General features: G+C 39.1%; 1 protein-coding gene across 2 annotated transcripts in view; it reads right to left on the reverse strand.

Moving 5' to 3' along the window:
• Positions 1-22,493, reverse strand: part of PDE11A (phosphodiesterase 11A) — a 330,569-nt gene that overhangs the window by 181,398 nt on the left and 126,678 nt on the right. For both annotated transcript variants that reach the window (XM_054562350.1, XM_054562348.1), the window contains one exon: positions 7,132-7,264. In XM_054562350.1, the coding sequence (XP_054418325.1) occupies positions 7,132-7,264 (133 nt within the window). The remainder of the gene's footprint in view (positions 1-7,131; positions 7,265-22,493) is intronic.

The raw sequence follows: 22,493 nt of genomic DNA on the forward strand, positions 1-22,493 counted from the left end.
ACCAAGGGTGCCAGGCCTTACTAACAAGTAACACCTGAATGATGACTTTAAGGAGGAGAGGATGTGAGTCATGCAGCAACTGGGGAAATAGCATTTTAGCTGAGGGAGTAGCCAGTGCAAAGGCCCTGAGGTGGGTGTGTGAGCGGCATGTCTAGGAATTACAAGGAGACCAGAGTGGCTGGAGAAGTATGAGGGAGGGCTGGGGGGGGTAACCAGAGGCCAGATGGCATTGGGCATTGTAAGCCTTTGAAAGAATTGTAAATTTGGTTTTTACTCTAGAGAAATAAGGAGACATTGAAGAGTTTGTGAGCGGAGTTGTGATATGATGCGACTTAAAATTTAAAAGCATGGATACCCCCTTCCCAAGGAACAAATGCCTGACAAAACTCCAAAATCTGCAAACATAATTAATCACCCATGACCGTGAGTGTTTCTTAAGCCACTATAAATAAATATAATCAGTTTTATTTAGTAGGCCATTTCCATCTTTTATTCTTTTCAAGGATCATAGAGTCTTGTACCAGAATAAACCTATCCTGATCTTCATAAGGTTGCAAAATTTAAAGCTCAGAAATTTAGTTCTGGCTCTGTGACTATCTTATATAATCATCCTGTCATAATTTTCAACCCATAAACTAAGGGATTTGGCCATAAAACCATACTTACCATCAAGCCCAGCAGGCACCACTCCTAAGAGTCAACTTGAACAGGCAGACAGAAGGCAAGTAATCACCGCGGCTCGCCCTCTGAGTCGCTCTGTTCACCGCAAGGAGGGAACTCCATTAAACATTTAACACAGTCACAAAGAGAACGCCCAGCAGGTGGACAGCTATGATGACTTGCCCCATAGCCCTCGCAGTTAGTGCCTGACAGCACCTGGCATGAGCTTTATATCACATTAAAAACATCCTTTTGTAGCTTTTATCAAAAGAAAGACCAACCGTTTCAAAACCGAAATTTGAAAATAAAGATCATTCCCTTGTTGAATATTTTTGGGCAGAGTTTTAGAGGAATTCCTGAAAGTTATTTTAAGGCAGAAAATTCACAGAAACTGGAAATCTACTTTGCACTTTAACGCAAAGCTTGATAGACTCAATTACCTCTTATTAACAGAGAATAGCTACTGGCATCATGAATCCCCAAACTGACAGGCTTTGTGTGTTAGCTGAAATTGGAGGAGAAACTACCAAGTATACACGAGAGGATGTGTTGGGGTCAGCACCTGCAGTGAGAGATCTGAGGAATCCACCAAATGGTGCTCTGGGTGAGTCCGTCATAGCTGCTGCTGAACAAGTTCGTTCACGGAGAAGGGAACACCCTACCCACTGCCACTGCTCAGGAACATCCATCAGGGTTCTCCATGAGCAAAAACTAAATTTCTATTGCATTAAGTCACAGAGGTTTTGGAGTTTATCTATTTCATGACTAATACAGTAGTTTGGATGTAGGCACCAGAGTTGTGTTTGAAATATATACCTTTTGCCATGTATAGTGTGCACTTTTTTACCCAAATTTTTGAAGGAAAAATAAGGATGCATGTTATCCATGGTTAGTACCTGAAATACCTTGTATCTGTTCTTGTGTTTTATAATGATATATTACATAAAATTTCTTATACCATAATATTTTCAAAAGTAAATGCTAAAATTCTTTGATAATAAAACAAGTATCTAAATATACATAAACAAAAAAATTGAATTAAAAAAATTAAAATGAAAGATTTTTTTTTCCTGAAAGTTTGGGCCCAAAATGTGGGTGCACATTATACATGGCAAAATACAGTACCAGTGTGAGTGGCTATTAGCTGTGTGTTTTAGGGACTGGGGGGTTGCCTGGGCCTGGGCAGGCCAGTGAGCCCCTGAAAGTTGATCACCCCAGACGTACTCAGTGACCTGCCCCCTGGATGCCTGACCGCTCTTGTGAAGAGCCAGGTCTGCATATTATTTGCCCCTATAAGGGAGGATCTGGTGACCATCTCTCCAAAGCAGCCCAAGGCCACAGGACATGCATCCAGCCTCCACCACCTGCTGACATCTGCTAGTGCTCCTCTGCTGACCAGAAAAGACTAGACCTCACTTTCTTGAAGACCTGCAGGTTGTCGGATTATTGCCAATAGCCCTTTACTGTCAACAATCACCCTTAACTCTCCTCTTTGGGTAGAGACTTTTCTCTTCCTTCCCTACTGTGTCTCTGGAGGAAGGCGACATTGAAGTTGGCCTGTCCATGATCCAAATTCTGCTGGCCTGCAGCTCTGCGTAAAGGCCCCCCTCAGGTAGAGAAAAGGATCTGCCTTTAGCGTCTCCCTGGAGCTAAAGACTAGTCCGCAATCACACTAATAGCTTCATCTGATATTTATTCAGGGCTCCAGATGTTTACAGAATATTTACACAGAATTTTACATGTTGCAGTATGTATGTAGGCAGTATGCCCAAGACTACTCAGCTGGTATATGGAGCAGACAGGACAAAAAGGTAGGTCTGCCAACAGTAAGTCCCTGAGCCTGCATGGAGGGAGGGAGGAAGGGGTGGTCACTCTATTGCCCAAGCAACCCCCAGCAGGGGGCAGGGTTCCCTCCCACAAAGAGGTCACTCAGGAAAAGAATTGAAATAGTAATCAGAGGTCCAGAGTCTGTTTTGTGCCCTTCGTCAAGGAAGCTGTGTGGCTGTAGGCAAGTCACTTTGGCCCTCTGAGTGTTTTCTCTCCTGTAAATCAAAGAAATCTCTAATATTTCTGTTAACTGAAAATTGATGAACCCTCTGAATAAGACCAATCCACTTTTGGGTGTTCTGTCCCAGACTATTACACTGTCTGATGAATTGAAGTCCTCTTCCCTGCTTAGTTAAAATTCAGGTTTCCAGAATTAGTTATTGAGCCATGGAGAAATTTAGCGTAGGTACCAGAGCTCGGGGTAATTGTTTTTATGGCGTTATGTAGCTCTATGTTGAGAAAATCTGTAGGAAAAACAAGAAATGCTTTAAAACAATTCCCCACGCTACCTCTGCAAATTATCATGCTTGTTAACCAACCTCAAACTATTCAGGAAATAGAGTGAGTGCGGAGAACAAAAAAGCAAGCACTTTTCCCAGGGGAGATAACAATTAATCATTAATCTTGCATTTAAAAAATCCTGCTCACTCATATTCTATTGCTGATAAATAATGACTCAGTTATGATTACTGGGGAAAAATATGAATCCATGTACCAGACCCTAGAAGAGAATAGTCAGACTTTCGCAGGAAGACAACAGAGCTCCAAAAGATACCCTCTGTCGCTAGGATGACTTTAGAATTACTGTTAGTGAAAGAATGAATCAATTGCATTTTGTCATAGTTTTTTGTATCTTGAGAGAAATAACACGTTAATAAAAAATATCTGAAAGTGATCATCTTTATTTTGTGATCTACATCATCTTACACCAGTCTTTGTGGGGAGAAGGTTTCAGCCCTTTAGCCTCTTAGAGGAGCACTGTGGCTGAGTCTGAAGTCTGTTTCATTCATTATCAACACAAACAGCTGACGTTCGTTACTGAGGCAAAATATACTTGCAAAGAGAGGTAGCCTAAGCAGGTAAATAATTTTGCTTTTCTTGGTGTGATACATAGCACACACACACCACACATATCACAACATGTACACACTGTTGTAGGACATATCTACTAAATGCCCATATTTAGGTAGATTTAGCTCTCTCTCTACTTCTCTCTCTTTGTCTCATCTTCATTTATATTGATTAACTCCTTTCCATTTTTTTTCCTTAGCATAAGAAGAGAAACAAAATAACTTTTAAATTTTAGTACCATGTAAAGACAACATGTGAAAATCAGGTATAATGCATCTTAAGATTTGAATGCAGTATTAGCTATGTGGCAGATTGAAAGCACTTAGGTGGAAAGCCAAGAAATAATAGTGGTCTAAACACACATTTATCTTATCGTAGAGTGTGATTTAATGAAATAGTCACTGCTTAACCTACCACAGTTTACTGTCTTTAGACATCATTGCTTCTAACTACTGGATCAAGGCATGAAATTTTTATACTTAATCCCACAGAAATAATTGTTGCATTTTTGCTTAATGTCCACATTGCTCTTTTTGTGGATCATCCGAGCTGCCAGCCTTATTGGAATGGACTGTTAAGTGTGGAGAAAGGTAAAATGGCTGTATCACCAGTCAGGAAGAGAGGTGATAAGATCTGCTTGTAGACAGAGGGTATGATACATTCAAGCTCGCCATATTGTAGTACTAAGAAGTATTCTTGAGATATTAATTGTGCTTACTACAGTGCTATTTTTCATGAGAAAAAAACAATAATTGGACAAGAATTCTCTATTTCCTATAAAGGTAAAGATACTTATTGCCTATGACCAACATGTCATTTTTCTAGGTATAGATGCTAGAGAAGCTATTGCACCTGTGTACTTAGAGACATGTACAAGAATGTCCTTAGCATTTAACAGCAAAACATAAATCCAAGTGTCCATCAACACTACAGTGGATAAATAAAGTGAGGCATATTCATATGATGGGATACTTTGCGGCAGTGAAAATAAATGAATAAAATATAAATTCAAGAGACTCAGGAATATTGTTGAATTAAAAAGCAGGCTACAGAAAAACACATGCAGTATAATTCAATTTACATAAACTTTAGAGATATGCAAAATATAACAATATATTTGGCAGAATTTCAAACCTATGCAATGAAACTATCTAGAAAAACAAAGGAATGTTAAATTAAAATTAGGATAGTGGTTACCTTTGTGAGGGAATAAAGGAGATGGGATTAGGGAAAATCAATACAAGGATTCAAAAGTAATGATCATGATATTTTTCTTAAACTGGATGGTGGGTATTTATTGCATGATATTTTGTTATACCTTTATATATGCCTTTGAACCAGCTTTTTAAAATAGTATAATTTGTTGATTTTTTTTTTTTTTTTTTGCTTTTCCAAAATTTGACTTCATGGTCCACAGCTAAGAGCTGAATAACAGAAATCTATACCAAATCTAGTGCTATAATGTGGGGTGGCAATCGACCATCATCCCTTGACATCTAATCTAATTTGTTGACTTTGTAACAATGAATTGGCAATTCACAATGTTTCTGCAAGCAGGGTTTTCAGCTTGTTCAGCTATTACTGATGTTAATAATAGAAGACTGAGAGCACTTCATAAAACTGTGTTTAGAAATGTATTCTTCAGTGTTCTCTAAAATCAAGGAGAAAAGAAACATAGCAAAAGACAAAACTTTATAATATCGCTCCTAACCCAGTCACAATGCTAACGTGTACAAATATCGACATCTATAATCATCTCCTGTCAGCCAGTCACAGAACCCAGGTGGTGGCGGTCTTCCTTATAGGAGGAGCACTTTCCCAAGGAAGGTGATGCAAAATTCAGATTTAATGAAACAGAACCGAAGGGTGCTCGAGGGTGGTCAGCCCTGGGAGGGTTAAGGAGCACACTGGAGAGGCGCCCAAGCCGGCCTGGCAGCTCATGCAAGGAATTGACGCTCGGTAACGAAGGGAAAACACCTGGAGGCTTTGGCCTGGAGAGAGTTCCAGGCAACAGCAGAGAGGTGCTGAGTTTGGGGGATATAAAATTTCTCCGCAGAGATATGCAAAGGTGATCTGACTGACATTAAAGATTAGACTTGGATTCCAGCCTCCCTGTCATTGTCGTGCTCCACTCCATGCTCTGGAGACGGCAGAGGGCAAGGTCAGGAGGGAGGGCTGTGGAGGCTGAGACTGGGACTGAATGCTTATCTGTCTCCAGAGTCACAGACCAGCTCTCAATGTCTGTAAAATTGGATGATGGCAACTACCGCTTAGGGTTGCTCAGATTAAATGTACAGTTTTCATTACTCCTCTACTCTCTTTAGTAGCCAGTGTGAGCTTTCTAAAATACAGCTCCTGCTTCTCCCCCATTTAAAACTCAACTACTGGTTCTCCATTGCCCACGATAAACACTCAAATCTCTTCACATGGCTTTCACCCCTTTGAGTGATCTGGCCTCTGTTTTCCTCTCCAGCCTCATCTACCTGGGCCTGCAACCACGTTAACTCATCTCAGTTCCCCAACTCTCCAATAAATTAAAAGGGAACTTTTTACATACACACAGGCATTTTTGAAGTTCACATAAATTTTTCTGTATGATACTCTTATACTATCTTAGAATTTAAACTTCTGCAAATAAGGCCCAAGTATCTATCAATAGATGAGTGGATAATACAACTATGAGACATTTACACAATGGAATTCTACTCGGCCATATAAAAGAAGAAAATTTTACCCTTTGTGACAATATGGATGAACCTGGAGAACATTACGTTACGTGAAATAAGCCAGTCAGAGAAAGACAAATACCATATGATTTCACTCTAAGAAACAGACTTAACTAACAAGCAAAACAGAAACAGACTCATAGATGGAGAGCAGATGACAGCTGGTTGGTGGAGGAGATTGGGGGTAGAGGGACTGAACACAAAAGAAAAAGGGCTCATGGACATGGACAACAGGGTGGTGATTGCTGCGGGGAAGGAGGGGTAAGGGGACTAAATGACAATGGAAAAAATATAATAAGGATTATGTATTTAAAAAAACTTCTGCAAATAAAAAAGCTATATTGCTTTAATATATTCTGTGTATCAGCACAATGATTAACATTGAACAATAATGAACCAATTTACTATTTCTTGGGAGCAATTTTTAAAAATACAGTAGTTACTCTAGCATCTATTGGGAAATAATTATGTTATATACACATTTTTATTATAGCTATTCATAGTTTAATGTAAACTGTGATTAATATAAAATATACATGGGTACATTTAATGTATGGGTACATGTATATGGGCATATTAAAAATGTACCCAATCATAAAAGACCATCAGACTGATACAATAGAGAGCCACTTGGCCACAAATCCGGGCAGAGAGAGGAACTTTGTCCATTGAGAATAGGCAATGCAAACGGTCAGATAAGAGGGGAAAGGTGCAAAGGAATGGCCAGGAAACCTAGGGGTTGCTGTCAGCGTGAGTGATGTCCTTTTTTTTGCTTCAACCAGCAAACTGTCAACAGAGTTACTACAACTCCGAACAACTAGACTCTGAAGAAGAGGGCTCCTCTTACCTCGGCATCAAAGCGAGGGTCCTGGTAGGCGTCACTGATGTTCACGGGAAGGCCTGTAGAAGCCACAAGCTCGGCAACGCTGTTATTTATCAGCCAGTCAGAGTATGATGACTTCTCTACGCTTTCTTTGAAACTATCAGAACACCAGGGCAGCCAGTGAGAAAAGAGAGAAAGATCAGTTTGCTTGAAAGCAAATCCTCTAAAACCACACTTAAAGCAGGAATATCTGTGTTCCCTAAGAAGGGATAAGTGGCATTAGTCATAGAACAGTAGTGAGGCAATTATTAGGATCTTCTTTGAAAAGTCTTATCTGCTGTAATATAAAATAATCAAATCAATGGGTAGAAATGATAGATTCTTTATGATCCAGAGAGCAACACTAGATTGTATTTAGGCCCCAAAGTTAGATAATGACCAAAACTGAGACTAGGGCATGGGGACAAATTCCACTGACTTCTCCAGCCTTCCCCCCTTAACTGAGCAGACTAGATGTTTGGCGCCTAGAAAAGTGAAACCCAAAAATGGGGAAATCAGAAAATAAATTGACAATTAATCGACATACTGAGCTCTGACTGCCAGGAGCTGTGGAAATGCGAATTTGAGTGCCATTGAAATTAGTAATATCAAGGTAAATTTTCATGGAGGATGCTAGATTTGTGACTTAGCAGGTGATAACGGAAATTGTGTAAATGAATGCAAGTATACTAGGGCAATATTTTTTCAAACTACATTCTGCGGATTCCAAGAGATGTTAATGTGCGCACTACAGCAATAATAATGATGACTCTATTGACTTTTTAATCTAAAATGCATTATATTGTCAGCAAAACACTAAACACTGTACATAGTCCTTGTTGTTATGCAATTATGCGCCTGTGTGGAATTCGTGTCCAGCTACGAATGCCAGGAACTGGCACAGAGAGGCCACCACGTGCATGAATCAGCGGAAAGCATAGGTATTATTTGCCATCATTAATATAGTTCACCTGTAAAGATTGCTGGTCTGTATCTGATACATTCAGCATGTTTTTGTGATCTTATTAATCCTTTAATTCATATTAAACATCACTAGCACATAAACTTATTCTCTATTGATCTCTGCCTGAAAAATGGGAGTTTTAATAAAAACCTGAGTCTTGTATTTCTCAGATGGTACCTAAATCAAAGAAGTAAAAAGACTGAGGACTTCAAAGATGAGATAAAGCTTTGACTTTAAAAAAAAGAAACAAAAACAACAAAAAAAGTCCATGTTTCATTTTCTCTTTGTTAAACTATACCTGTGAGAAGTGAAGTTTTGCATTGTACTGTAATGAAAGCAAAAAAGAGGGAAGGGGGAGAAATGCGGTAACGCTCCTGGTGTGATGGTCCAACTCCTTGGAGTCATTTCCAAATCCATCACAGGGTGTCACTGAGTGTTGATAATTTCTTGCAGCAATTAATTGGTCTGTCAATTCCCTCTGTGCTGTCTGTGTGCTGTATTCCATACTACAATTTTTATAAAGTGTTCTGTGATCAAATAGTGTGGGAAGTGCTGACTCAGCGTGTGGTGGGAAGAAATGCTGCAGTAGGAGGCGGGGGGATGAGTCAGGGAAAGACCCTGGAAAAAAGAGGGTTGGGTAGGGGGAGCAGAGGGTAGTGAAGGGGGACCCAGGAAGGAGCCAGTTTTATCAACAGGTGTCAAAAACATTTAAGGTGGGTTTTTTAGGATGGGCAAGAATTCAGCAAGGAGGGATTGGAGGGATAAGGAGGAAAGCACAGGGAGAGGAAGAAACAGCGGGAACAAGAGATGCAAAAGCGGCAGCAGCAGAGCACGAGGGTCGTTCTCGGCATATTGATTAGTCCGCGTTGAGGGCAGCACAAGATGCATACTGTAGGGGAATGAGACTGAAAAGCAGTTCAGGGCTTAAAGGTGGAGGCTTTGACCAAGAAGCTGAGACTTTAGTTATAGCCAATGGGGAGCCACTTAAGAGTATTAATTAGGGAAGTAACATGATTTGAGCTATGATTTTAGGAAGCTTAATATGGGGACAAAGCAAAAAGAATTGGCTAAGAGAGATTGAAGGTGGGAGAGGTCCTTGTACACCGTTCAGGTTGTGCAGCTGGGAGGTGATGCTGCTGTTCGCTCAGGATGTGCTCGGTGGGCAAACAGCAGTGGCTTACATTTCGCTCCTGTGGGTCTGTGGCACTATTAGCAGAACTGAGTGTTTTGAGGAATGAGGATATGAGAAAAGGTAACAGACATTCTGTGATCCTAGAACACATTATTCATTGTTGAAAACCCAGGACCAAAACCTATATCAAATCTTTAGGACTGGAGTACTAATACAGAGTTGGGAGGATCTTTGGGGAAAATAAAATGGATGAAATCACTCAGGGAGAGAACACATAAGGAAATCTATATATAGGGGAAGGAAGGAGAAGAAAGGCAGTAATAAAGGGTGAGAGAATAAAGAGAAGAAATTAAAAAAGGGAAAACAAATTCATTGTGACCCATGGTGAGCCAAGAGCCTGGATAGATGCTTTACCAAATGAATTTGTTTTGTCCTCACGTAAATCCTATGAGTTGGGTACAATTCTCTGCATTTTACAGATCAGAAAGCTGAGGCTCAGAAATGCCAAATAATTTTCCCAAGTGGAGATAGAATTTTCAGCTATGTGGGACTCTAGATCCCCAAATTACTCTGTTTATCTAGTTGCCTCTCAGGGAAGGAGCTAATAATGCGTAGGAGCAGATTGCCAATACTAAGTTCTCACCTAAAGAAAAAGAGGGCCAGTCAGCATCCCAGAGTGTTTCACGAAGATGCTGCAGGTAAGAAACACGTCAGACTGAGAGTGCAGTCAAACGAAGAGTGTGGAAAAAACTTTGGACTTGATAATCCAACACTTTTAGGTCCCTACTTCCAGAATTCCCAGAGAGGATGATGATGATGGAGATACCCACTGAGCAGAGGCTCCTGAAAGATTCATTCTAAAGGTAAAAAATACTTAGACTCTATTTAGGTCAGGCATAAGTATTGAAGTCATTATAAAATGGTGTTGAACAATGTAGTAGACGGTAGATTTGACTCTGTACAAGGCACTATTGAGGTGGTTTCTGGAAAGGATAAGCTATGGTCTCTGCCCTCCTGGGGATTGCCACCCACATGGGGAGATGGGAAACAAACACACTGACGTTTAAACAATACATAATTTCAGATGAAAATTGTGTCACATGGCTGTGTTGACTAGCTTCCAAGTTAACTGTACCAAACACGAAGTGGAAGAAATAGAGGGAGGGAGAAACCACTTCGGGTGTTGTAACCGAGCCAAAGCTTCAGGAAGGAGGTGAGAGCTGAACTGGCCGATGGCTGCAACAGTGTACACTGATTTTCTGAAAACCACCTCTCCATTTCTTCAGTTTCATGTTGCACAGGAACATAAATTAAGGCCCAGTGTGACAGAATGCTCAGAACGATGGTCAGAAAGGTTGATTTGTCATTCTTTAGTATTTATACCATGTTCTGACTTTTGCACCAATTCAACCTTCCAAACCCTAATGCTTTAATGTAATGCAAATCATGACATTGAGTTAAAGTTTTCAAAACCTTGCTTTTATTAAAAAATGTAACCTTGTTTTATGACTCAAAGCATGAGTTATGAGTCAGATATACCTGATTCAAATATCTATTTTGCCACTTCCTAGCAAAATGACCTCAGACAAGTTACTTGCACTTCACCTACACAATAGGTATAATACTATGATGTAGTAGTAATAATTTATGCAAGTGTTTAGCACATTTTCAAGCCCATAGTACACATTTTTTAAAAATATCAACTTTTTAACAACTTCCAAAGTAAATCCTGCACCTGACAGTACCTTTCCATGCATTTCAGCAATGTGGTGTTGTGAATTTAATTACAAAAAGGCCCAAATTATTTGTGCTTTTTGAGGGGTGCATCTGGCTTAAAGTATCAGCTCTTTCTTAAAGGTCCTAGAGGTTGGCTCCTTCAGACTTAGGAGGGAGGGTCCTTTCAGTCTCTGTGGTTTCTTTCTAATCAAAGGGATCAAGATGAATAGTTCCTAATAGGTCTTATTTTTTTAACAGGCTTTTGGCAGCTTAAATTAATATCCAAAATTAAATGAACCAACTTTGTAGAGCTTCCCCCAAAATCTAACCAGAGGTAACAAAGACAAACAAATCCAACACTAAGGCTTTCAGTTTGGGCCAGAACCAAGATAAAGAAGAGTCACCACAGTTTGGAAATGCATCAATCATTTGATCACTCTGCAGTTTGTGGGTACAAATGAGGTCACTCCAGCTCAGTGGATATCGGCTGCTATGTGCAGAACTGCAAGATCACAGTCAACTCCAAGTCCTCTCCCCACCTCCCACTTACAGAGAGATATTCTTTCACTTGAGACTCCTTGTCAAATCCCACTGCTTAGAATCCTCCTGGGGGAGGCCAGACATTGGCTCCCAGAGAGCCAAAGCTTCATGGACTAAGGGAAGAATATTTTCCTCAAGCTCTGCAAAGGATTTTGGCCCCTACTTCCTAGGGCCATAATGCTTGTGTCTGTGTAATCACAAGTTTTCTTATTAAATAGCCCCTTTAACTTCCGCCCATACCCCTCTTTGTATAGATAGAGGGTAGGACTGAGCTTACCATCCATCTACGGATGGGTTCCTGTGGACCAACTCTTTCTTTCAGGAAAAAAAAAAAGTTGTTTATCAATCATCGCAAGCAAGTGGATGTCTGCTGTGCATGCTGATGGTTATGCATGTATGTTGTCAAGATACTTATTGCATACCATAGTATTATAGTATTATAGTATTGCATACTATAGAGAGAGGGACAATGGCTTAAAATTCTTGACAATATTCATTTGTTGATGAAAACCAAAAGTTGGTTGAGAAACCATTCATTCAAATATTCCCCAACTTTGTTTTAATATCTGTCCATGTTTAATAGTTTCTTACATTCAAGGCAAAATGCATCTTTGACACCGGCAGTGAGGATGTTTTCTTAAAAATCTGACATTAAAAAAATAAAAAAAAATCCTTAAAGAGTCTGCAGCAACTGAAATAAATATAATTGTCATATAAATTTCAGGGACACTTCCTTAAAAAGTAAAAATTAACCACTTAGTTTAACTTTAAATTCATTTATAATAACAAGTGAGTTGTAAACAAATCCTGTAGCTTGTTTTTCACTAGAACCAGGTGCATAGGGAGATGCAGGTTTTTAAATGACTTTCCTGTAAAGGGCTGCAATTTAGATTTTCCTCCAGTGGCAGCTTGGTTCCAAGTGTGAGGACTCAGACTGACTTCAAACAGAGCTTCATGAGCTCAAATATAGTCACTGTGAAGAGATAAAAGAGAATTGTCCTATTACAGAAAATGTGACTGCTCCTGACGTGAGGGTCAGTGAGGTAGATAGAAACCTCAGGGTTGGCCAGTTGTAGAGTAGTGTAGGAGAAAAATCAATACAGGTAAACCAAAAGGAGACAAAATAAAATACCCCAGAACAAGTAACCACCATCTTCAATTGTCTGAAAAAGCTATCTTAGCTAAAGGCTCAAATACAGAAAACTCTATGAAAATAAACTAAACACTTTTTATAATTAATTCTCAAAAATGAGTCTCCACACTACAAGGCAAATATCTGAGTAAAATTATGTTAATCATTTTATTGATTGTTTTCAACACTAGAGTTTACTCTAGTCTTCTTTTTTATTTTTTAAATTTATAAATCATGTTTATTTTATTACAGTTGTCTCAGTTTTTCCCCCTTTACCCCCCTCCACCCATCCCACTCCCACAGTCAATTCCCACTCTGTTGTCCATGCCAATGGGTCATTCATACATGTTCTTTGTCTAGTCCCTTCCCCTTCTTTCCACCATTGTCCTCTTTCCCAACTCCCTCTGGTCACTTTTGGTCTGCTCCATGTTTCTATGCCTGTGGTTTATTTTGTTCGTTAGTTTATTTTGTGGATAGAGTCCACTTATAGATGAGCTCATATGGTATTTGTCTTTCACCAACTGGCTTATTTCACTTAGCTTAATATTCTCCAGTTCCATCCATGTTGTCGCAAAAGCTAGGAGTTTCTTTCTTTCTTTCTTTCTTTCTTTCTTTCTTTCTTTCTTTCTTTCTTTCTTTCTTTTCTTTCTTTCTTTCTTTCCTTCTTTCTCGCTCTCTCTTTCTTTCATGCAGATTGATTTAATTTTTTAAATGTCAAAGTTAATTATAAAATGTTAAAATATTTAAAACCATTATAAAGTCTCAGCAATTAAACCAACATGACACCAGCATAGAAATAATCAAGTAGATCAATGAAATATAATGAACATTCTAGAGACAAATGTATATATCTGTCTAACAATGTAATATATGATTAAATTGATATTTCAAACCAATGGGGGAAATAAGGCTTATTCAACAAATAAGGTGCATGGACCACCATTACTTGAAATAGAACAAACATAGAGCCCTATTTCACACATTATACAAGAAATATTCAGGTGAGTTAAAAATCAATATATAGAGGCTAAGGAGTTTTAGGAGAAAACACAACTTAATATTTTTTTTACCTTGAAGAAAAATATTCAAACCCAGAAGCTATAAAGTAAAATATTGACAATATGACTATATTAAACATTTCAGACTATACAGCAATATACATATAAAAAAGTTAAAGGACAAGTAATAGAATAGGAAAGTATTTACAACACATCTAAAAAAAGGGTTAATGGTTTGTTTTGGGATTTTTTTGGGGAAAAAATTCTACAAACATTTAATCAAAAAATGGACAAAGAATACCAAAAGGTCATTTAAAGCTTTTTAAAAATAATAGAAATAGGCAAGAAATATACAAAACCAGGTTTAGTTTCAACAAATAATAAAGGGACAATTGAAATAACACATCATTGTCACAATCAAATTAATATGTATTGAAAAATGTTGGTAATAACAAATATTGGCAACCGTGAAAAGAACTGGGTATTCATAGAAACTTTTTCTTCATCTTAAAGCAGTCCCTTTAGCATATTTTGCAATGCTGGTTTGGTGGAGGTGTATTATTTTAGCCTTCTTTTGTCTGGGAAACTCCTTATTTTGCCTTCCATTTGAATTGAGAGCTTTGCTGGGTAGAGCAGTATTGGTTGCAGGCCTTTGCTTTTCATGACTTGGAATATTTCTTACCACTCCCTTCTGGCTTGCAGTATTTCTACTGAGAAATCAGTTGCTAGCTGTATCAGGGCTCCCTTATATGTTACTACCTCTTCCTCCCTTGCTTCCTTTAGGATTCTCTGTTTGTCTTTGATATTTGCCATTTTAATGATGGATGTGTCTTGGAGTGGGCCTCATTGGCTTCCTCTTGAGTGGGACCCTCTGTGCTTCCTGGACTGTGTACTTTTTCTCTCCTCAAATTAGGGAAGTTCTCCATCATGACTTTTTCAATGAGGTTCTCTATGCCTTCCCCATCCTCTTCTCCTTCTGGTATCCCTATTATACAGATATTATTGCATTTCAGGTTGTCCTGCATTTCCCTAAATACCTGTTCACTCTTTTTGGGTCTTTTTTTCATTTTCTTGCTCTTTCTGGGAGCTTTTTTCTATCTTGTCCTTCAGCTTGCTGATTCGATCCTCGGCTTCATCTAGGCTGCTTTTGATTCCTTCTACTGTGTTCTTCAATTCAGAAATTGTATTCTTCATTTCCTCTTGTGTCTTATTGATATTTTCTGTACTTTTTCATGCTGATATAGTTTGCAGTAAGTTCCTTGTAGTTTCCCTGTAGTTTTTTGTAATTTCTCTGAGCTCACTGAACTCATTGAGCTTCCTTAGAACCGTTGTTTGGAAATCAATATCTGATAGTTTACTTGCCTCTATTTCAGTTAGTTCTCTTTGTGGAGATCCCTCCTTTCCCTTCAATTGGGGAGTATTTCTTTGTCTTCCCACTATTTGTGAGATTTTTCTGTTTTGCTTCTGCTTCATAAGTTGATCTGTCTTGATTTCCTGACTTTGTGGTGTGAACTTCTATGGTAGGAGACTACTGTTTTTTCTTTCTGGATCTGCCTCTGATGATGTCAGATGTTGACCCTGTCTGACCTTAGGCAGTCTGTTCGAGACTTCCAGGAATCTATTGCCTGTGGCTATTTCCTTCAGCTGTTAATCTGTTCACTCAGCACTCAGCAGGCCGCCTTAAACAGCTCAGTGTGGGGCGGAGTCCTTCCTGGGGGTGGGGTTATTGGGTTCTCTCACACTGCTGCCATGTGAGGAAGGAGTCAGCACCAGGATCCCGCCAGCTACTCTCTCCGTTCTCTCCCCAAAGCCTCTGTCCCCACTCTCTCCCCACGTATCTCCCGACCATTCTGTGCCCCCTTTAGCCAGGGATCTACTATCTGTGGCTGCCATTCTGCACTCAGCAGGCAGCTTAAAGAACACAGTAGGGGGTGGAATCTCACCTGGAGGTGGGGCTATTGGGTCCTCTGACGCTACTTCCGCTCAGGCGAGTGGTCTCTGCCTGAGCAAGATGGCTGCTGCCCCAAGGGGGATAAGTCAGCACCAAGATCTTGCCAGCTACTCTCTCAGCTCTCTCCCCAAAGCTTCCTTCCCCAGCCTCCCCTCAGGGGTCTCTAGCCCACTGTGCCCCTGCCTTTGCTGGAGACCAGGGTAAATGGCTGCAAATAAAAATTTACGCATTGGCTTTTTAATCAGTTCTTTGTGTCTCCAGCCACCAGTCTCTGGGCAGAGAGCAACCCTGTCACTTTTTGCAGCTAGCTGTTTTCTGTGTACTTTTTGGGCTCTGGTGCTATAGGCTAGAGATCCCCACTTTCGGTTTAGACACTGCTCTTCTCAGGGAGATCCAACTGGCTGCTTCAATATCCTTCCTGTGTTACTGCCCATGGGTGCCCCGCCTGGCTTCTCAAGTCTCTACCGCACTCCTTACCAGTTAGATTGCGCTAAAGCCGATTCTTCTGTCTCCAAGGTTACAAGGCTCCTCTCTCGCTATTGTTCAGTTGTTTGTTCCAGGTGATTTCTCCACAATTTAGTTGTAATTCCAGGTTGGTCCTAGGAGGAGGTCAGTGTAACTTCCACTTCACTCCATAGTTTCTTGATTCTCCATAGTTTACTCTAGTGTTCACTACAGACTCCCATTATTTTACTCTTTCAATAATGATCATTGGTTGAGCCCCTACTAAGTGCTAGAGAGTAGTGGGATGAACCTTGCATGAAGTGATCAATGATAGTCTTTGACTTTGTGCTGAAAGGAGTTGGCACATGGGAACCAATCTATATATGGATGACCTGCTCAGTTGTGTCCTAACATATACAGAAAGAGGTATAGGCAGAGGTTAAATGGCCTATACCTTGAGGAAGCTCACAAAAAATGGGAGTGGATTGTGATTAATACCCTAATGGAAAGATATAGAAGATACTATGGCAACAGAAAAAAGAAGGGTCAATTTTGTTTGGATTGGGAATTGTATTTGGGGAACCACTTCACAAAAGAAGTTGGTTTAAGCTGGTTTTTGTAAGATTAGTAAGAGTTCATCTGGTAGAGAAACTAAGAGCAATTCAGACAAAACCACATCATGAGTAAAGCTTTAGAAGTGTAAGGTTTTCTGTACTGATAGGAAAATAGTAGAGCTAAAACTTAGGAAACATGGTTGACATGATGAATAAGTTTACAACAGAAGAGACCAACAAATATATTGTGTGGTTTTGTGCACTTATTTTGTATCCACAACCACAAATATACTTATGATTCCCACATTCATATCAGCAGCCCACTGAGTCCTAAGTTTTAAACACACACACACACACACACACACACACGCACATGTATACATATATGCAAGCACTTTCTGGACACTACCTTCTGATTATCCCCAGGCACTTCAAATTTAACATTTTCAAGACTAAGTTAACACACTTACCTTGATGTGTTAACAATCATTAATAAAAACTGTTACCACTAACTAAAAATAGATAATTGGTTTAGGAACATTAGTTTCAAAAAAGATAATCTATTTTCTCATTTTCAAGTAATAATTGTCAATTGCCCTCTCTGACAGCTTGAGTATTATCCAGTGGGGGTGGAATTCAGAGAGGCGAAAAGGTAGGAACTCCAAAACTCTTTAGGACAGATATTCTTTTTTATGCTTTGCAAACAAAAACTTATTTTTGATCTATAGGTTGTTCCTGGTACTATTTGTCATTTTGCTTCCTCAACTAGAGGTCTAAATTTAGATTCACAAAGAGAAACTCCATTCCTTAAATTTCTTCTCAGGTGAGCCTATCTATCCCTGAGCCCTTCTGGAAGCCTCAAACTATGCAACATTAATTGAAAGTTGTCTTTCAATTAAAAGATTAAGAAACTAAGTCAATGCCAGTGGGACTCAAAGGTAGGACCCCAGCAGGAGACTCTCAAACACCCAGAACTGGGAAATTAATAATCTCCTACTGGTTTCAGTCTATCTTTGAAGATCACCAAACAAGTCTTTTAGCCATAAAAAGTAATAAAAGTGTAATTAGAAAGCAAAACTAGCCTGTAAGTTCCTGTGGTAGGGATGCTGTAAGTTGCAGAAGTTCCTGAAGCTTATCATGGCCTGTTAAAGGACTTGTCTTTAAGGTCTTGCCTAGGGACCCTTCATCATACTCTCCTCTCATTTTAAGCATTCTATGTTATCAGAAATTAAGGCATGGTGACTAATTCTATCCTTCATGTTCTCAAGTTGTACAATTCGAATGATGAGATTTATCACCCGAAGGAGTTGGTGTCACTTTGGTGAAGTGTGTTGTGACTCTCAGATGGGTGTCAGATGGCATTGTTGTGAGTGGTTGGTGTCTACAAGTTTTTATCACAAGGTGACAACTGCTTGGTGTCACAGCCAAGCAAATCTGGGGGATTTATTTTCCTGGTATCTTGGTCCAACATTTCCTAGTTGGGAAACTACAGGTAAAGTTATAATAACTCTGATTCTTAGTTTCCTTAATAGAAAACAAGAGAACTAAAACCCACTTTATAGGGCTATTTTGAGGATACAATAATATAATGTAGAAGAAGCATGACACACAGAAACCTCTCAATCCGTTCCTTATACCACAAAAGTTTCTCTTTAATCAGAAACACTAAGGTATAAGACATGTTCTGTTTAACTGCTTGTTTCCTAGGGCAAGAAAGATATCACTGTTTCTTACTATGGCATCATTGTCAGATTTGGAGAGGTGCTGAAGAGAAAATGTGCTAGCTGGCAAAAATGTTGATAATAGAGCACACAGTTAAAATTATATCCTGCTAGATGTTTCAAGTAACCCCTCTAAGTCTCTCTCTGAGAGTGCTGTGACCACATCCATCTCTCTGGTCTGGATTGAGGACATGCCTTCCAAACTAGTCCTGGACATATGCCTACATGACAAAAATGGAAAAGTGGACTCAATGTGTTAAAATATTAACTATAGCTTCTCATTTTTAATGAGAGGCCACTAAAATAAAACAATCAAATATAAAAGCCAATTGTCAATGCTTTTGAGTTGTTACAATTCTATTCACTGTGTAGCATCAATCTAAGGGACAGCTGACCCACATAGGCTACTTTATTACATTTGTTCTCAGTATTTACTAATTTGTCTTATTATTCATAGAATGTTTTTATAGCTTTAATTATCCTCAGTTTCACTAGAGTGACAAGCCCACTCGTTTGAAATAAATAGGGGTAATGAAAGGGTTTGTCTTTCATTTGAATGTTCATGTTCAAAGGCAGGAAAAAAAAAGAAGGAAATTACATATGCTTGGGAAATACGTGTCCTTGCGTTTCTTAAGAGTTTGGAAGGGATGCAACTTCATTACAAGTATTTCCTCTCCTTCATTGATGTTCAGGTTTTGCAATCAACATCATACCAACGGGGTACGGACACAGACACCAGGGAGGAAATGGAGGTTATGTCATGGAGGGCACTTAGAAAATGAGGTTATTTGGCCAGTGGGCAACAAGGACATGCAAGCCCAGAAGTATCACAGTGACATAGTTCTCTGAGAGGTGTGCTTAGGTTAGATATAAAGTGTTTCACTGGAAACATCCCAAACTCATACTACTCTGTGTACTTTTAGGGACAGAATGCAGGAAGTATCTAGGTGACTCTGTAACAACAGAGCTTCCTGGTAAAGAAATGGCCTTGATACCAAGAAGGAGCCCCATACCTCAGCCTCTGGTGCCTTTCTTGTCTTCCATTGAGCTAACTCAGAATTGATGAGCTGCTTCTTGGCTTAACAGCTGAAAGCGGGTAGATATGAGCCTCCAACGCCAGCTGGATATTTCTTCTTCAATTAGAGACATTAAATATTGGCATAATGAGGTTCTGCAGTCCTGAATTTGCTAGACAATGAACAGTTAAATAAATGTCCTAAGGTTTTTGTTTAAAGTCACATAGCAGCATAAATCTTGCTTATGTTCCAAGATGACTGGTGGTAGCGGTGATGGTGTGATTTTAATTTTTGCTGTTTTAATTTTTAATGTTTTAAAGGTTTTCTTCACTTCCTTCCAATTAGAAGAGGTATAATTTTTCTTTACACACACACACAAAAAAATCTCATGTTTCCTAGCACACCCTTCTTAACACAGTACAAGAAAAAAAAATCCATGAAGAAAGAAGAGGATACATTCATAATATGTTGTGGAAATATTCTGTCTTATATCAGTATGTTAAGTTTGTCTAGCATTCCCTATTTCTTTTTATTAACAGAGAAATTAAAAATAAGGTAAAAAGAGGAGAAATCTTCCAAATTGGCAGAGTAAGGAAATTTAAGGAAGAACAGAAAATTTGTTCTTCCATAAAAACAGTGGACAGACTAGCAAAAAAAGTTTCAAATCCACTTTTTGAGAACTCTGGAAATCAAGGAAAGGCTTACAAAAATCCAAGGAGTGTTTATTCAAGAAAAACAGTTGAATCTTTCTATGGACAGCAAGTTTTGTGGCATTTTAACTTATTTATTCCCGTCTCCCTCTCCCCAGCTCAAGGGTAGCTGTGAAAACAACAGTCTCATAATCATATTAGCTGTGAAGACCAGCAGGTTAGCAGCCACTAACAGAAAAAACTGATTTGGAGCTCCCCACAAGTCCTAGCCCCAGAAAATGGCCATTATTTGACTTGTTTGGCAGGTTCATGGAAATCTCCACTCACAGAGCTTGTCTTTATTCCATCTGGCTTGGAGCTTGCTCACTGTAAGCAGAATTTACCCCTGGGGCATTTGTAGGGGAAAAAGAATTAGTAATTGTTTAACATTGCAACTGCCTTGGGCAAGCATAACAGCAGCTAATAAGAAGCTGACCAGAAAATTTAAACGGAGAAGCATGGGAAAGAACTATTTCTAGGGAGCTTTGAAAGGCTCTGACATATTCCTGGAAATCTAGAATGGCATGCTCACTTGTAGAGTTGTATGTATGCCCAGGGAAGATCTGAGAAGGCCCTAATCTCTCAGCTCTGGCTGACTGTGAAGTTCTGTTTCAGCAGAAAGTGGAAGCTGAGTGAACTTCCTGTCACAGAAGTGAAGGTGTTCCCCAGATGCCCACAGGTCCCCTCAGCAAGGCTGGCAGGCTTGCTGGCTCAAGGATTTCAAGGAAATCTCTGTTGAATCATTAGCTGAGAGTTAAGCTGACCAGGAAGAGAATTCAGTTGCCATCCACAAGAAATAATAGTTCAGAAATGTCACTAAACAACAAACAATAGCAACAATAACAGCAACACATAGAAACAACAACAATCCCTACATGGAATGAGTGAGGAGCAAATCTAATCCTCAGAGTTTTCACATTATATTATTTAAAACATTCAGTTGTTACCAAAAAATAATGAGATGTACAAGGAAATGGGCAAGTATACTGGGAAAAAAGCAATCAATAGAAACTCTCCCTGAAGCCCAGATGAACTTACTAAACACAGACTTTAAATTATCTGTTATAAATGTGTTAAAAATGCCAAAGAGAGCCATATTGAAAGAACTAAAGGAAAATATGATACCAATGTCTCATCAAATATAGAATATTAATATGAAATGGAATTTATTCAAAAAAGAACAAAATAATAGATCTGAAATTAAAAAGTATAATCAATGAAATGAAAAATTTACTAAGGGGACTCAAGAGCATTTGAGAAGCCAGAAGAAAAAAATGATAAAACTTGAAGAGAGAATGACTGAAATTTGTTAGGAACAGAACAAAAAAGAATTGAAAAAATAAAGAGTCTCCAGCATATGAACATATATATAATAGGTGTCTCAGAAGGAGAGGAGAGAGGAAAAAGGGCAGGAAGAATATTTGAATAAAGAATAGCTGAAAACTTTCCATATTTGATTAAAAATAAACATTAATCTATACATTAAGAAAGCTCAACATTCTCCAAGTGGGATAAACTCAAGGGATGCATCCCTAAACACATCCTGATCAAACTCTTGAAAGCTAGTTACAAATAGAAAATCTTGGAAGCAACAGGTGAGCCGTTATTCATGACATACAAGTGACCCTCAATAAAAGGGCTGTGCTGTGGCCATGCAACCAACTATAACATGTAGTAAAGAAAGTGAGCTTTCTTCCTGCTTCTGCACAAGTTACCCAGCCTTGCTCAGGTTTGGAAAGGTCACCAGGGCATCTGAGGCAGTGCCAGTGGAGCTCTGTCACCACACAGGTGAGGAGTCCGGTTGTGCTCACAGGAATTCTGGAGTGGGGAAGGTAGCCAGTAGCTCAGCAGATGCTGTTCTGCCATGTGTAGAGGGAAAGGACTTAGGGGTGAGCACTTGGAAGAAATGATGAGTTAGCAAGAAAACTGGTCGTTGTTTTTTAATCTCAGAGATTCTCAGAACTACTTCAAGAGTGGCTTTTGCAAGGGCCTATGGGTCTTAAACTACAAGGGGAAAATGACCAAGCAGCCAAGTGCAAATTATCACTGTTAATGGGACTTCATTTATAACCATGGTTTGGGGGCCTGGCAAAATTTGATCATGCTTAAAGTATAGTCTTAACCTCCTCCTACCCCTGTAAATTGACCTTGAGATTCTTGAGGGCTGAGACTGCTGATTTTTAAAAAAATCCCTGTAGCCCCATTACCTATCAGAGTACCCAGCAGAGAGTACAGGTACTGAACATATGAGTGTTGAATGAAGAAATGAAGTTAAAGAGTAATTATCTCCAACAAACAACTTTAGAACGAAGAGATGGAAGTTATAGGAATGTAATTTAAATATCTTTCTAACATGCCTTTCTAACAATCAGAATTTCCTATTACAGTGGTGGTGGGAAAATGGACACAAATATATTTGAACAATTTTTTAAAAATTAATTAAACAAAAAAGAACTTCTTATTACTGGAAGAAGCTCATCATGACTTTGT

Source organism: Pteronotus mesoamericanus, unplaced genomic scaffold, assembly GCF_021234165.1.
Source record: "Pteronotus mesoamericanus isolate MK-2021 breed Mesoamerican mustached bat unplaced genomic scaffold, CSHL_Meso_final scaffold_651, whole genome shotgun sequence".
NCBI classification, from domain to species: Eukaryota; Metazoa; Chordata; class Mammalia; order Chiroptera; family Mormoopidae; genus Pteronotus; species Pteronotus mesoamericanus.